Source organism: Amblyomma americanum, chromosome 1 (genome assembly GCF_052857255.1).
Source record: "Amblyomma americanum isolate KBUSLIRL-KWMA chromosome 1, ASM5285725v1, whole genome shotgun sequence".
Lineage (NCBI taxonomy): Eukaryota > Metazoa > Arthropoda > Arachnida > Ixodida > Ixodidae > Amblyomma > Amblyomma americanum.
The window spans coordinates 535,244,358-535,258,517 of record NC_135497.1 but is presented as its reverse complement, the minus strand read 5'-3'; the positions used below and the strand labels follow the sequence as shown (position 1 = coordinate 535,258,517).

The window sequence follows — 14,160 nt, the reverse complement described above, 5'->3', positions numbered from 1 at the left end:
GATTAGAGCAACCTGGGACGCGGAAAGCCCACCGCTGGGAACAACTGCCATCGCAGGGCAATGGCACATCGCTTAGCCGCTGCACCACTGCGCCAGGAGGGGTGTGACGACTCCAGGGATCTATGGATGCAAAGTAGGGAATGGCCTTGTGCATTGTGGGGACCTGCCCTGCCGCCCCCTGAGTTTGCTTTCCCGCGAGGCACCGTGCAGCGGCAGTCTCACCTCGAGGCTCAGCGCATTCCCTTGTCAGTTACATTAACTGGCAAGAGAGGGCGCCAACATCGTTGCGCGGGAGACTGCCAAAGCTCGCGCGCGGGAGAGGGGGCTTCAGCTGGGATCGTCGGCGCGGGCAGACGTGTCGCTCGCGGCTCCGCTCTTCGCCGGCGGGGCGAGGAAGCGACGGGGATACAGGCTCCGGTACTCGTCCCGTCCTGCCTTCGGAGTATATATCCCTTGCCCTAGCGCGGGCGAACATTCGCTCGGAACCTTGCTGGTGAGTCGGACGACCTTGATTCATTAGCGTACCTTGTTGCTAGCTGGCGTTATTGTTTCTGTAGCAATAAATGCCTGTTTATGTCAGCCAATGTGTCGTTCCTTTGTTCCCCCAGAGCAAGGCCCGCCGTTGTCGGCGAGCGCTCGGTAGAGTACGCGACCACGGGGTGGGGTCCGGGCGGCTTTGAACCGTGTCAGCCGCGATTGAGTGGGGAGAACGTATTTATCGCCAAATTCAACCCCACAGCATATACGGAAATTAATCCATTACGCTATCCCGTCATGCCCTTAATGCGGAGAATAAGCATGCGCTCCAATTCTTATTAAGTCCTCTTAAAATGTTAACCTTTTTTTTTCATTTTATTAATAATCTGTCTACGTTGATTGGAATCGCTCTTGTGCAATTTGCAAGTACTCCAGTAGCAAAGTGTCAATACCTGTATATAGTGCTCTGTTAGCAGCTATCACTTCGTGTTCCTTGAATAATGTAACGCCACGTTTTATTCATGAAAAATATTTGTTGCTGCTACCTGAATTCGTGTCTCTGTCTCATTCACAACGCTGAACATAAACCGGCTAACGCTGGGCGTCAATCTCCATCCCTTTTTGCCTCGGTTTGGGAAGGTGCCTCGCATTTCTCCAGAGCCGTGACAGAGAGTAATTTAATGCTTCTAATGTATGGCTGAGTAGTGCATTTGTCGCAGTGACAGCGGTCGATACTTCAAAGTGAATCATCATGAATCCATTTTTCCCGAAACGAAAGGCGTAACTTTCAGCAGTAAGCTTCGAACGGCGGTTCTTCCGCCACCAACGAGAAGAGGTGATTTGAGTTCCAGCGACACTGCTGCAACACAGGCGCAATGCGCAAATTTACGCGCCTCCGTATACGCGAGGGACATCGCGCTGGAGGTAATATTTCGCAAACTTCTCTTTAATAAAAGAAAATATATCGCAAAGAAATGTTATTACAGGTATAGCTCTAACTGGAGGTCAGAAGATCTGCAACTTAAATGTGATTTCTCGCTCACTGACCCAGAGTATGCAGAAGTTTTTGACGGCCATGGAAAGGCTTTGGTGCCATTTGTCATGGTAAACCATACGGGGTGTTCAAACTTAGGCTTCAGGCATTGAAATAAAATACGAAGAGCAGGACACAAAAGTCGTTATTGTACATGGGTTTACCGGCCAGGCGGACACAAACAATGGGAAAAACTGTCATCGTAAACGGAGGGATCAACTAAAATTCACGAGCATTTTATTCACTGCCGTTAGCGTGTGTGTTTGTATTGGAAAACTTAACGGCAGTGACATTCAAACACAATTCTATTTTGTAGACTTTCAGAAATGCGTCTGTGTCCTGAGATACGCACATTAAACTTTCAGCCTTACTCATGTAGTTAGCAGCAGTGGTAGCTCAGTGGTTATGGTGCCAGGCGGCTGACCCGAAATAAGCAGGTTCAAACCCGGCCGCGGCGGACGCATTTCTATGGAGGTGAAATGCTATAGGCTCCTGTGCTATGTGATATCTGTGCACGTTAAAGAACCCCAGCTTGTCGACATTACATGCGATACCACGGCCCGGATCCTCCCCGAAATGATGTAGCTGTTACGTATGACATCCGCCTGTGGAGTTGCAGGCGAAGGTGATAACTGAAAACTCAAGAATCACTCTGCCGGTGGCGTGGGGTGAGCGCTGTTTATTTTTTTAATTGAGCGAGTGCATCTAGAGTGGGTGATAAGAAGTGGTTTCGTTGTAGATTTCGCAAGCGGTCAAGCGCAGTGATGCCTCACTGGTGCTGAAGAGAAAAAGTTGATAACCGTCGTCTGCAATTTCACTTTGTTGTCGGGTGAACCGCCATACGCAACAGCTGCGACATATCAGGGCGTAGTTGATGCCGAGCGCGGCGATTTCATGTACGCAATAACACGCAGTGTGCTCAAATTTTAGATGCACATAACTCAGGACTCAGGCTCGTTAATAAAGTCGGAAAATTAGCATAGTCTTAGAGCGCAACTGCCTCTACGTTTTCAATATAAATATGCACGCAAAACTGCAGTGAATAAAAAGTTATAAATGAAATTAGGTTAATCACTCACGTTACGATGATAACTTTTCTCACTGTTTCTGTCCGCTTGACCACATAACTGATTTACAGTAATGACTACTGTGTACTGCTCGCGGTATTTTTTTTACCTCTGAAACCTGATTTCGAACACGTTGGATATTGCAGATGGTGGTTGGAAATTCCTCCGGTTACGGCTCTTGATATATTCCGTTTCATTTATACGCAGGCGTTTGACATAGCGCTTTGCCGCTGCTGGGTGAAACCAACCAGAAATGGTTTGCCGCCGGGTGCAGGTGCTTAGAGTATATTTAAAATCCCGCTTAATTAACGTGATAGCTAGCAACACTTACGCAACATTTAAATGTTCATTTCAGGCCATATCACGTTCGTTAATTCGTAGAGGAGGCTCACAAAGAATACATTTAGTCATTGCAGTAACGTACCTCTTGCATGCTCCTTTTTTCCGCCACTTAATGTAAGCCCGCTAATAATGGAAAAGAAACTTTTTGCGCGCATCGGTTTATATATCCCATGGTCACATCGCCCCAGACGGGACCGAGAAGGAAGGACACAACGGAGCACTGTAGTGTTTTACTTCCTTCTACGTGCTTTTTGTCGCACTGTAACCAAGGGATGAGATGAAAATATAACGTAAGAACGAGTAGTCGCGCTCTTGCGACTACTTGTAGTCACACTGCCACTGCCAACCTTATTTTGAACGAACGAAGCACGACCGCGTCAAAGGGAACGGTCGACACCGCAGTCGACATCGGCCTGAAAGTGTTTCAGCACATGCGTCCGAAACTCGAAGCGCGGCCGCCGTCGTCTCGAATAACTGCTACGCAGGCATCGCGCAGACTGATCAAAAAGAAGAGAAACCGTTGAATGCAAGTGGACAGTGGCCTTCTTTTATTTTTGGTGCCTGACGCTGCCCACCGAAGTGAGCTGAGGCCGCTAACTTGGTCACGGCGCATGCTTCGTTAATTCAAAACACGGCTGGGCGATATTGGAGAAGTCCTTCCCTCTCTCTTTTTTTACGTAAGCGTGTGGAAACTTACTTTCCGAAGAATATATAACAATAAGATCTTCTCTTACTTTCGGCTACCTATAATATCGACGCCCGTCTGCTTACTTGTTCCGGCAGGCCGGTCCTCTTTTTTGTTGTCTGGGTTTCATCATCATCAGCCTTACTACACCCACTGCAGGGCAAATGCCTCTCCAATTAACCCTATCCTTTGCCAGCTGCATCCACCCTTTGCCTGCAAACTTCTTAATCTCATTCGCCCACCTAACCTTCTGCCGCCCCCTGCTACGCTTACTTTCTCTTGGAATCCACTCCGTTACCCTCACATTACATTCCCTGCCCAAGCCCATTTCTTTCTCTTGATTTCGACTAGGATGTCATTAGCCCGCGTTTGTTCCCTCCCCCGCTCTGCCCGCTTCCGGTCTCTTAACGTTACACCTATCATTTTTCTTTCCATGGCTCGCTGCGTTCTCCTTAACTTAAGCTGAATTCTTCTCACAACTGGCCTCCTCTACGGCGCGGCGACGACGGAGCCGAAAACCGCGGCAGCAACGGAGCAGCGCGGTGTTATAATCGAAATAGGCGCCGGAGACTGGCAGCCAGTTAGGGCGGGCGCTCGCTCCTCCCACGTTTCTCCCGCGCGGAAAAAAAAAAAACGGCGGTGGCGGAGTCCGAAGGAGATGCCGAAGGTGCGGTGAAAGTCGTCTGTCGTCTGCTTGCGCGTTTCTTTGCTTGACTATTATCGCAGAACAAACATGCGATCTCGCAAGCGGTGGCAAAAGTTAGAAGTTCGTTGGATGAGTTTGCGCAATTCCACTTTTATACAGCGAAACACCACGCGTACAGCGCCAAAACATATTTACACGAATATAGGAAGCTACTATTAAAGCGCTGCGCGCACTGATGTCATATTATTCTGGCCAATGTGAACGAAATCGAACATATGTAGGGGGTAATGAACTCTGTTCTCAATACAGGAATGGTTTGTCGGGGCTTGCTAGATTGTTCTTTATACTAACGTTCGAGAATTAGGCTAGCAATACAGTTTGAAGAATATTTTACCAGTAGAGGCTAATTGAAGCAATGAAGCCCTAAAAGCTAGCAACAAGTAAACGGGGTTTCAACGCAGCTTTCATCGCAGGAAGGGGCTAAAAGCCGTCAGCTCGGCGGGTTGGTGGCGGCCTTCGACCCAGCGCTCGTGTCGTCGTGTTGGTTCCGTCCTCGTGTTTTTGCTCGCTGTTTTACCATGGATAGTAGTAACCAACTTGCTCAGCTTTCCGTACTTCTTCTTCCAATGTTATTCCTATGATACGCTTTTTTATTACTCCGTTGTTTTCATCTCTTGTTTCTTGATCCTCTTTACTGTCTTTGCATTGTTTTTATTTGAGTTTGTTTTTCTGCTCTTTATCCTATCTGCCCCGTCACCTCTATCCTCCTTTTTGTCTTCTTCACCTGAATGGTTGTTCTTTTCATCAGCCATCCCATTCTCTTTTCTGATTTTTCTCGATAGCAGAACTCAATGAGTGTCCGAAAGAGGTAAATCCGTCATTCTAGTAACATTCCATACCGGATCGTTTTGCTGGCATTCCTGTCTGTTTTAATGCCTTTCATTCTGATATGCATCTGTGTGTACGACCGTGTCTATCGCAAATGCTTGTATTTTACAGTTGTGTATTTACTGTACGTGCTCGAACTAGCCGATGTTTTGTTGAGGAAGGGTATGAATTTTTGCCCTACGTTTCTCTCTCCCTCTCTGCCCATGTAAATAGAACAAGTGTCCAGCTAAATGTAACCACGTTTTTAGCAATTGAAGGGGTGTCCTGGTGTGTAAAATGGGCTCAGTACTGCTGAGGGTCGTGTGGCCTATTCTGCAGTATCTGTTCAAGGCAAAACTTGAGTTTCAGTCCGGTGTGCGTATATAACATTGCAGTGACCTTCGCACTTAACGATTTCACAGCAACAGACTGAAGAAGTTGGCGCGGAAAAACGAGGACAAGCGAGACAACAATGACGTTTGTCTCGCTTGTCCTCGATTTTCCGCGCCAACTTCTTCAGTATGCATATCGACCAACTAGCCCAACTTTCTGCTCTCATAGCAACAGCTTTAAGACAGATAACAAGCATATTTTGACTATGGGCAATGCGATGGTATCTCCAAATTAGACCTGGGTCGTTTCCGAAATGTTGCCCATCCCACACCCGAAATTTGACCTGCACTGATTTGGACCAAAATCTATTTTCAGGATTATTTCAATGTGCTCGATATGATGGCAGTCTCTAAATTTGACCCGGGAGAGCCCCAAAATTTGACCTCTGCCGATTTGGACCAACCATAACTGAGCGTCCAACCATATTGAGCGTGCAACCATAAGTGAGCGTGCCCGACATGATGACGAACTCCAAATCTGGTCCGGGACATTGCCAAAATGCTTTCGCTCGACCTTTGGTATAACCATGATTAAACCCTGCCTAACTTCTTTTTCGCACTGCACATTCGATTAATTAGCTTAGACTGACCAGCTAGCTTTTTAAATATTAAATTCTTGTTCGCAGCAAGGTACCGTCATAGTCATTTTTTCTTCAAGCTCTAAAAGATAGCGCGAGAAATCCAATTACACAACAATGGTGCTACTTGAGCGCAACAGATGCAAATTCGCTTAACGTATATCCCGCGCCCAATGCAAACACTAAACTCATCCGAGACTCGTTTATCTGGAACGTCTCGTATATTGCCAAATCAAGTAAAACCGCCATCCGCTCTCTGTTCCTTGGCAGCGGGAGCTTTTCGGGGCGCAAGACACGTGCGTCTAACGACGGAGAAAAGAAAAAAAAAAGGGGGGGGGGGCCTTCTTTCCTTGCGCCCGGTGGTGGTGGTGGAAACTTTATTAGACACAGTGGAGTTTAGGACGCGTAGGTCCTTGGGCACCCGCACGGCCCCACTGCACTCAAACTTCATGTCCCGGAGGCTCATGGCGCTGGCAGCCCGGCCTGTGGCGATGGCTTGCTTGGCCGGGTACAGGGAGCGCGCGCGCACCCACGCATCGCCGCCGCCGAAGCCGCGACGCTCGCCAGCGCCATCTCTCGCTCGCAGCAAGCAAGCCGTGGATCACGTGAGGCGAGCTCGCGTTGTGACTGGCACGTTTTTTTGTGGGGTGGGGTTCCGTCGCCGCCGCTCGGCGGCAACGTAGAGCAGGGCCCAGCGGTACCGGCCGCCCGATTTGGGGGGGGGGGGGGGGGGGGGGAACCGGTTCAAATTCGTTCCCCTCCGTCGGCTCCGGCGGCGACGGAGGTGGTGGTGGTGGTGAAAAACATTTATAAGCAATAAATTTTTTACAGAAAGGTGATTGGGGTAGGACCCTATTGGCCCTTTCCCCTCACAGTACTAGGTGGAGCCCCTATTCCGGGGCCCCATTGGCAAGCAACGCCGCCCGCGTCCGTTGAACCAAGGCCTTTTGGCTCTTCAGGTCTTGACAGCCGAGCAGGGCCGCCTCCCAGTCCTCTCTGGTGGGGTTGGGGTTGGGGGGGATAGATGGGTTAGATTGACACGCCCAAACCATGTGGAAGGTGTCAGACACCTCCCCACAGAACTGGCACGTGCCATCAAAGGATGTATTGAAGTGTTTAAGCACCGCCGGGCACAGTACAGTGTTAGTGAGAATTTTGATGAGGAGGCGCTCGTCAGCGCGATCCAGACCCTTACAAGGGGCCGGGTAGCGCCGGTGCTCCTCCTTGTAGTAATCGGTGATTTGTTTGAATGTAATGGCCAGATTGTCTGATTGGGAGTACCCTTCGAAGGACAGGGAGATAGCCCGGGGAGAGAGTGCGCGGGCGGCCTGATCGGCCTGTTCGTTTCCCTGGAGGCCCTGGTGACCGGGGGCCCAAATCAGGTTGCGTGGAGTTGGATCTTCAGATCGACAGCGATATTCCAGTATGCGCCAGGCAAGCGGGGGAGCCCAGCCCAACTCGTAGTTCCGACAGGCCCCTCGCGAGTCGGTGATGATGTGTTTTGACTTGGGATTCGTGAGAGCCAGAGCAATGGCAATCTCCTCCGCGTGTGTTGCGCTGTAGGCTTTGAAAGTGAGCCCGTTAACTTTGTTTGTGTTGTGTACGACTGCGGCCGTGTACCACCCCCCGTGGTGTGGGCCGGCAACGTCTACGTAATACACATGTTCTTGGTTACCATAGTATCGCGCCAACGCTTCCGCGCGCGCCTGGCGACGACCGCTATGGTCTTCACTGGACATGTTGCGGGGAAGGGGTCGGACCCGGAGGGCGCGTCTCCAGGGTTCTGGCACTCTCTCCCTTTCCTCAATGTGGTAGTCGTGTTTGATGTGTAGCCGGTCCAAGAGGCGGCGACCGGACGTGGTCTGTGCAAGACGCGTGTATTGGTTGCATAAGTGGGCCTCTCGAAGCTCCCGAAATGTGTTCACCACGCCCAAGGCCAGAAGCCTCTGGTTGGACGTGGCGATCGGAAGATCGAGAGCCCGCTTGATGACTTTCCGCAGGATGACCTCCAGTTGGTCATCATCATGTTTGCGCAGGTGCAAGTAGGGAGTTGAGTAGAGGATTCTACTCGTTACGAAAGCATGGGCAAGCCGCAGTGCATCCTTGCTTCGTAATCCGCCCCGCTTGTTTGAGACCCGGCGGACCATTCGGCCCACCTGGTCTCCCACCGTGCGAAGTTTGGCTATGGTGGTGTCGACTCTGCGTTGGTGGTGTATGAAGAGGCCAAGGACGCGGATCTCCTTGGCCTCCCGGATCGGTCCCGAGGGGAGACTGATGCGAAGCGGAGTTGTGTCCCGGGGGGAGGGACGTAAGTGCACAAATTCTGATTTAGCTGGGGCGCACTGGAGTCCGCAGTAGGCCGCGTAGTCGTCGACTAGGGTCGCTGCTGCTTGCAGGCAGGACTCCATGTGGCCCAGGTTGCCTTGCGTGGCCCAGATTGTAATGTCATCCGCATAAAGAGCGTGATGTATCCCGGGCAGAGAAGACAATTTGGAGGGAAGGCGAAGCATTGCCAAATTGAAGAGCAGGGGAGACAGGACCGCGCCTTGAGGTGTTCCCCTCGAGCCGATGGTGTATGGCCCGTGTTCCGCATCTTGTATGCGTATATAGGCTTGACGGTCTGTAAGAAATTGACTTATGTAATGGAATGTTTTGTGGCCACAGTTGGTGTTACTGAGGTGGTCCAGGATTACTGCATGTTTGACGTTGTCGAATGCGCCTTTAAGATCCAAGGCCAGGACCACCTTGTCGTTTTGGGGACATTCGACAGGATCTAAGATGTCGTGGTGGAGCTGCAGAAGTATATCCTGTGCTGACTTGTGAGGACGAAAACCGAACATGGTGTCCGCGAAAATGTGCTGTGTTTCGAGATAATCGGAGAGTCTGTCGCGCACCATCGTCTCCATCAGCTTGCCGACACAAGACGTCAGAGAGATGGGGCGAAGGTTCTCCACATCGATAGGTTTGCCGGCCTTCGGAATGAAGGTCACGAGAGCCGATTTCCAATCGAGAGGGAGAGGAGTCTCTCCGTCCCAAATGCTATTGATGTATTTGAGGAGCGCGGTGTAGGCTGCGTCGGGAAGGTTGGCCAAAAGCTTGACCGTAACCTTGTCGCGCCCAGGTGCAGTGCCCCGCTTCATCTTGCTTAAGGCCGCCCGGAGGTCGTGGAGCTGGAACGGCTTGTCCAGCTCCGCGTTCTCTTCGCCTGCATACGAGTACGCCGCCTGCCGGGGGTCCTTAGTGGTACAAAGGTATCGATCCCTGAGCGTGTGCGCTAGCTGTGTTGTCGTTCCTGTAAAGTTGTGCAATGCCCTATGTAAGTGGCGTTGGGTTTCCGTGCGTGTTTGTATTGGATCGATGAGAGCGCGGAATAGGCGCCACGTGTTGCGGCCAGACATCTGGCGCGCAGCCGCGTTGCACCGGTCCACCCAGTTAGTGTCGGCTAGCTGAGTAGCATATTCCGCTGCTTGTTGTGTGAGTTCGAGGATGCGTTTCTTTAGGCGTCTGTTATGTTTCTGTTTCTTCCATCGTTTGGTGAGGCTGCGGCGGGCCTCCCAAAGGTGGAGCAAGTGGTTGTCCACGTCCGTTTGTGTTTCTGTGAGCTGTATCTGCTTCTCGTGTTGCGTGAGTGTAGACGTGAGCGATTTGGACCATGCGTCGTATCCCGACTGGAGGGGATCTACGATAGGTAGAGATGTGCGGAAAGTCGTCCAGTCCGGTACACGAGCTTGTGTTAGTGGGCGTTTCAGGGGACGCATGTAAATGGTGGTGTTGATTATACAGTGATCACTACCCACAGTGTCCTCTGTATTCAGCCAGTCGGCATGGCGTATGTTGCGTGTAAATGTGAGGTCCGGGCAAGTATCTCGTTGAATCGAATTTCCGACTCGTGTTGGGTTGGCGGGATCAGTGTGTAAAGTAAGTCCAAGTGTGGAAAGAAGTTCCGCAAGCTTCCGCCCACGTCTGTCCTCCCGGGGGTACCCCCATAGCCTGCTCGGGGCGTTGAAGTCGCCGACGATCAGAAGGGGATCCCTTCCCGCCACCTGCATTGCTTGGGTGAAAATTTCATTGAACGTGACGTTCTTAAGTTTAGGTGGGCAGTAAATGTTTAGAATGTGTACAGGTGGGTCAGACCGCTTTAGGGGCAGCACGGACACCATCGTGTATGGGAAAGGCGGTGTTGTGGGGAGCGTGACTTCCTGCGCAGTATACTGCTTGTGAACAAGTATACATGTCTGCGGGTTGTGTTGAAATGTAGTGTAGTTTGTGAGTTTGGCACCGGCGCCGGGTTCCTGAAGGGCAACCACGGCGACGAGAAACTCAAAGGTCTCAAGATAGATGCGCAGATGAGTCCGCTTCGTGCGGTTCTTGAGACCTCGGCAGTTCCACTGCGTTATTGTAAGCGGCTGAGTTGTTCTTGCTCGCGACTTAGGGTTGGGGGCCATGGTCGGAGGCAGAGGGTGGGGTTACGTTGTTAAGACTCCCCAGTCCGCTAGTGCCCGGCGCAGACGTGGAGGAGTCTTCCGAGAAGTCAAATTCATCGGGAATAACTCTGTTGAATTTGGAGGGGCGGTTATCGTCCCTGATGGGCCCTACGCGTTTAAGGACGCGCGGATTGTCTTTTATCCATTTTTGGATAATGTGAGTTACTGCTTGGGTCACCTGTGCGATGACACTCTCCACCTGACGCGCAATGGTATCGTGGATAATTTGGGGGAGGTCAGCCAATTGTGTTTCAATTGCGGTCACCCGGCTCTCCAGGGCCGCGGCGCGACTCTCCACATTAGTAGGAATCTCCCTGTCTGTGATATTTTCTTCCTCTTCGCTCGACGCGGGCTGAGTAGGGAATTTGGCTTTGAGCGAGTTAAGCTCGCTGGCTAGTTTTTCGTTTTGAGCTCGCAAGAGGGCGAGCTCGCGCTTGAGTTCTTGCGTCTCGGCGGTGCTGGCGGGGGAGGAGGGGAAGAAGAGGAGGCGACCCTCGCCCAGCTGCCTACCTTGGGTTGGTTGCAGGCGGCTCCGCCAGGTGAAGCGCCGAGAGCTGGGAACTCCGCTGCTCCGGGTGGTGGCGTTACCGTTGCTGTCTTGCCTGGGGGAGGCATCACGCCACGTCGTGGCGTCTTCTGGTTGTTTTGCTGCCGCCCTCCCCGTGTAGCGCCGGAATTGGCTCCCTTGGATGGCGTCCTGGGCCCTGGCTGCGGCAGCTTGATGAATTTGGCGGTGCATTCGCGGGAGCTGGTGAGGTGCGGGCCCCCGCAGATTAAGCACATAGGGTTGCAGACGTGGGGGGCCATCCCCTCAGTACCAAGCCCCACGTTTTGACCACAAAGGCCGCATCTTTCCTTGACCGGGGTGGGACAGTTGTCCACCCGGTGCCCCAGTGTGCCGCAACGGTAGCACGCTGGCACCGTTTTTTTATACTCCTTGACGGGAGTCAGTTCTGCATTATAATGGACGTAACGCGGAACGCTGCGTCCCTCGAAAGTCAACACAGCTACATTCGATTTTCCCAGCTTGCGCACATGGACTAAATCACCACCGCGCCACTGCACACTATGTTTCAAGGATTCGCTGGTTTCAAGGTTATGCACAGAAATCACACCACGACACACATCACCGGTGAGCTTGAGGTGTCCGTGAAGCGGGAGCGATCCTTTGCTGGTTGTAATTTGGATGTCCGTCAGAAGCTTTTGAGCTACCTCGGGGTTCTGCGTGCCGCAGACGATAATGTTTTGCTCCCAATTGGGAGAAATTGTAATCGCATTCATATGCTGTCTGCCGATGAGTTCCGAAATGGCAGCGCCGAGCTCACCTTGCTGGAATGCTGTCTTGAGGGCGACCGTACTGCGTGGCCGCAGCACGATCACGTAATCGGCAGGGTTCATCCTGACCGTCGGCTTCGGCGTCCACTTGGAGACTGGTGAAAATGACTTTTGTGGACCTTTAGAAGACGGAGCGCGAGCGTCTCCCGTTGCTGATTTGTCGAGAGGAGTCTTGGGCGTTGCAGCTCCTCGTGCGTTCTGCCGGCGGCGGCGCCGGCTTTCAACGACTTGAAAAAGGGCAGCTTGCTGCGCCGAAATGGTGGATGGGCCATCCTCTGGTTGGCTTGCAGGGACAGACGACCACGACAGAGTCGTGGGGTCGTATCCGCGTTGTTCAGGCAGAGCCATGTTGAGCGGTTGACCGGCGGGCGTCTCCGCAGCCAGCGGCGGGGGAGCCGAAGCCGTTAGGCTTAGCTCGACCGCTACGTGGTGATGCGGAGGGTTGCTCGAAATGGCCGAAAATTGGGCGTACCTGGGTCAGATCGGTGTCTCCAGGATCCTGCTGACTTCACAGATGCAGTCGCACAGGTTTGATAGGTGTTACACCAGATTGCCGCGGTTCCAGTCGAAAATCGACGGAGCCGATGTGCAACGCGTCCGATCGCTGCGTCTGCTCCTCGCGTCTCCACGGAGGTGACGGAGGAAGCGATAACCCGGCTGTGAGAATGTGGCCTAAGGTGCGGTTTTATTGCTCTCACCACGCGCATCGCGTTTCGAAAAGCCTTGCGTCCGTTCGCTTTCCTGCGCGTTTCAGTTTCTGCGTTCCAATGGCCCATATATGCCCAGCGTGCTACTTGCAGCACACTAATTTCTTGCAGAGTAAGTATAAAAGTTTAGTGCATAAAAATCCTTTGCCCGCTAGCCTAGCTTCAAGAGGCTCCGAACAATTTTTGTGGGAGCCTTGCGGCGTGTGCCTCCAGTTTTTGTGCGTTCAGAAAGAGCCGGCCGCCACAGTTTTCTGGAAGCAGTTAGACGATTCGGCCGCATCGACTACATTCTGAGTCTACAAGAAAAGAAAACAAGATCTGCGCGTTCTAATGAATAATCCATCGCATGTCATAAGAAATGTGACAGTTAAAGTCGATGTCAAATGTTCCACGCTCTACCACACGCAATAGGACAGTTGTCTGGTGTCGGTGTTGCCTGAAGTCGGCGTCGAGCCTAGTATTTCGGTCAAAAAAAGGGTGATTCTTAATTTTCAAGTGAAATAAACATTTTATATAGAAATATATTCCAATTCCTTAAATTTCCGGAAGTTTAGGCTTACACGCGAAAACGGACAAACACTATTTGAAAATGTTCAAGCAGTTAATATTGCCGGACTTTTATGTGAATGGTAGATTGACGCGGATATATGGAACTCTTAAGTCGCTGTAAATTTATAGCGTTCAACGCGGTCATATTAAAAAGGCATGTCACAGACTAAGTCTCACGTCACAAAGAAATAAAACCGCGTGCCGGCGGCTTTGACCATCAACAAATATACAGTACAAAATTTCGCGGCATTACACCCCTATCAAAGAACTATCGGCCTAAAACTTTAAAACAAGAAAGAAACTGGGCAAAATAAACATTTGGAATATAAGAGCAAACACTGACTCTGCAAACACAAAGCGTCCATTAGCGTCCATAATAAGACTTCAGACGTACAAAATGCACAATTGCTGGGCTTGAACGCCGCCGCTGCGATGCTGTAACTTCATCGGGGACGACCTCGCAGTCAACATTTGCGAGCGGAATTCGTACGGGCCGAAATAGCAGCTCAAAAGTTTGTCACTCACTTTGCAGTGGCGAATGGGTGTCCACACCTACATACGCTCGCGGGATTGTATTCCATGTGGCGTCGGCGTAGACTGTAGCGTCGGGCGTCGGTGCGCTGTTGGTCCGCAGTCCGAAGCCGGACAAGCCGTCGGACTTCCTCCGCGCCCTGAAGGTAGGCGCCCACGTCTAGGTTGTCTTCGTCATTGATGTTCTGGAGCATTCCCTCGAGCGTGGTCGGGGCATCCCTCCTGTTTTTGGTTGGGGGGCACGCCACCGCAACGATGCAGGTCACACGAATGCCCTTTTTCATGCAGGCCTTACTCATATGGATTACCACGCTGCCGGGCTGTCAAGGCAGCTGTTACAACCTGGACATGGATTCCGACGTTTGGCAGAAAGCTGACTTCATGGACAACGAAAGCGACGCCATGCAGTACCCGCTTGTTTCAACCTTTCCCCATCTGGCGAACCGTTTCCGCATCTGGCAACCAGG

General features: G+C 51.7%; 2 protein-coding genes across 2 annotated transcripts in view; both read right to left on the bottom strand.

The window, feature by feature from the left end:
• Positions 1–14,160, bottom strand: part of LOC144129199 (hemicentin-1-like) — a 266,934-nt gene that overhangs the window by 22,141 nt on the left and 230,633 nt on the right. The window lies entirely within an intron of this gene.
• On the bottom strand, positions 6,892–12,477 carry LOC144107723 (uncharacterized). Its single transcript, XM_077640861.1, has 2 exons — positions 11,082–12,477; positions 6,892–7,083 (listed from the first exon to the last, which is right to left on the bottom strand). Exons 1-2 carry the CDS (start codon positions 12,252–12,254, stop codon positions 6,940–6,942), a joined length of 1,317 nt encoding a protein of 438 aa, XP_077496987.1. The 5' UTR covers positions 12,255–12,477; the 3' UTR covers positions 6,892–6,939.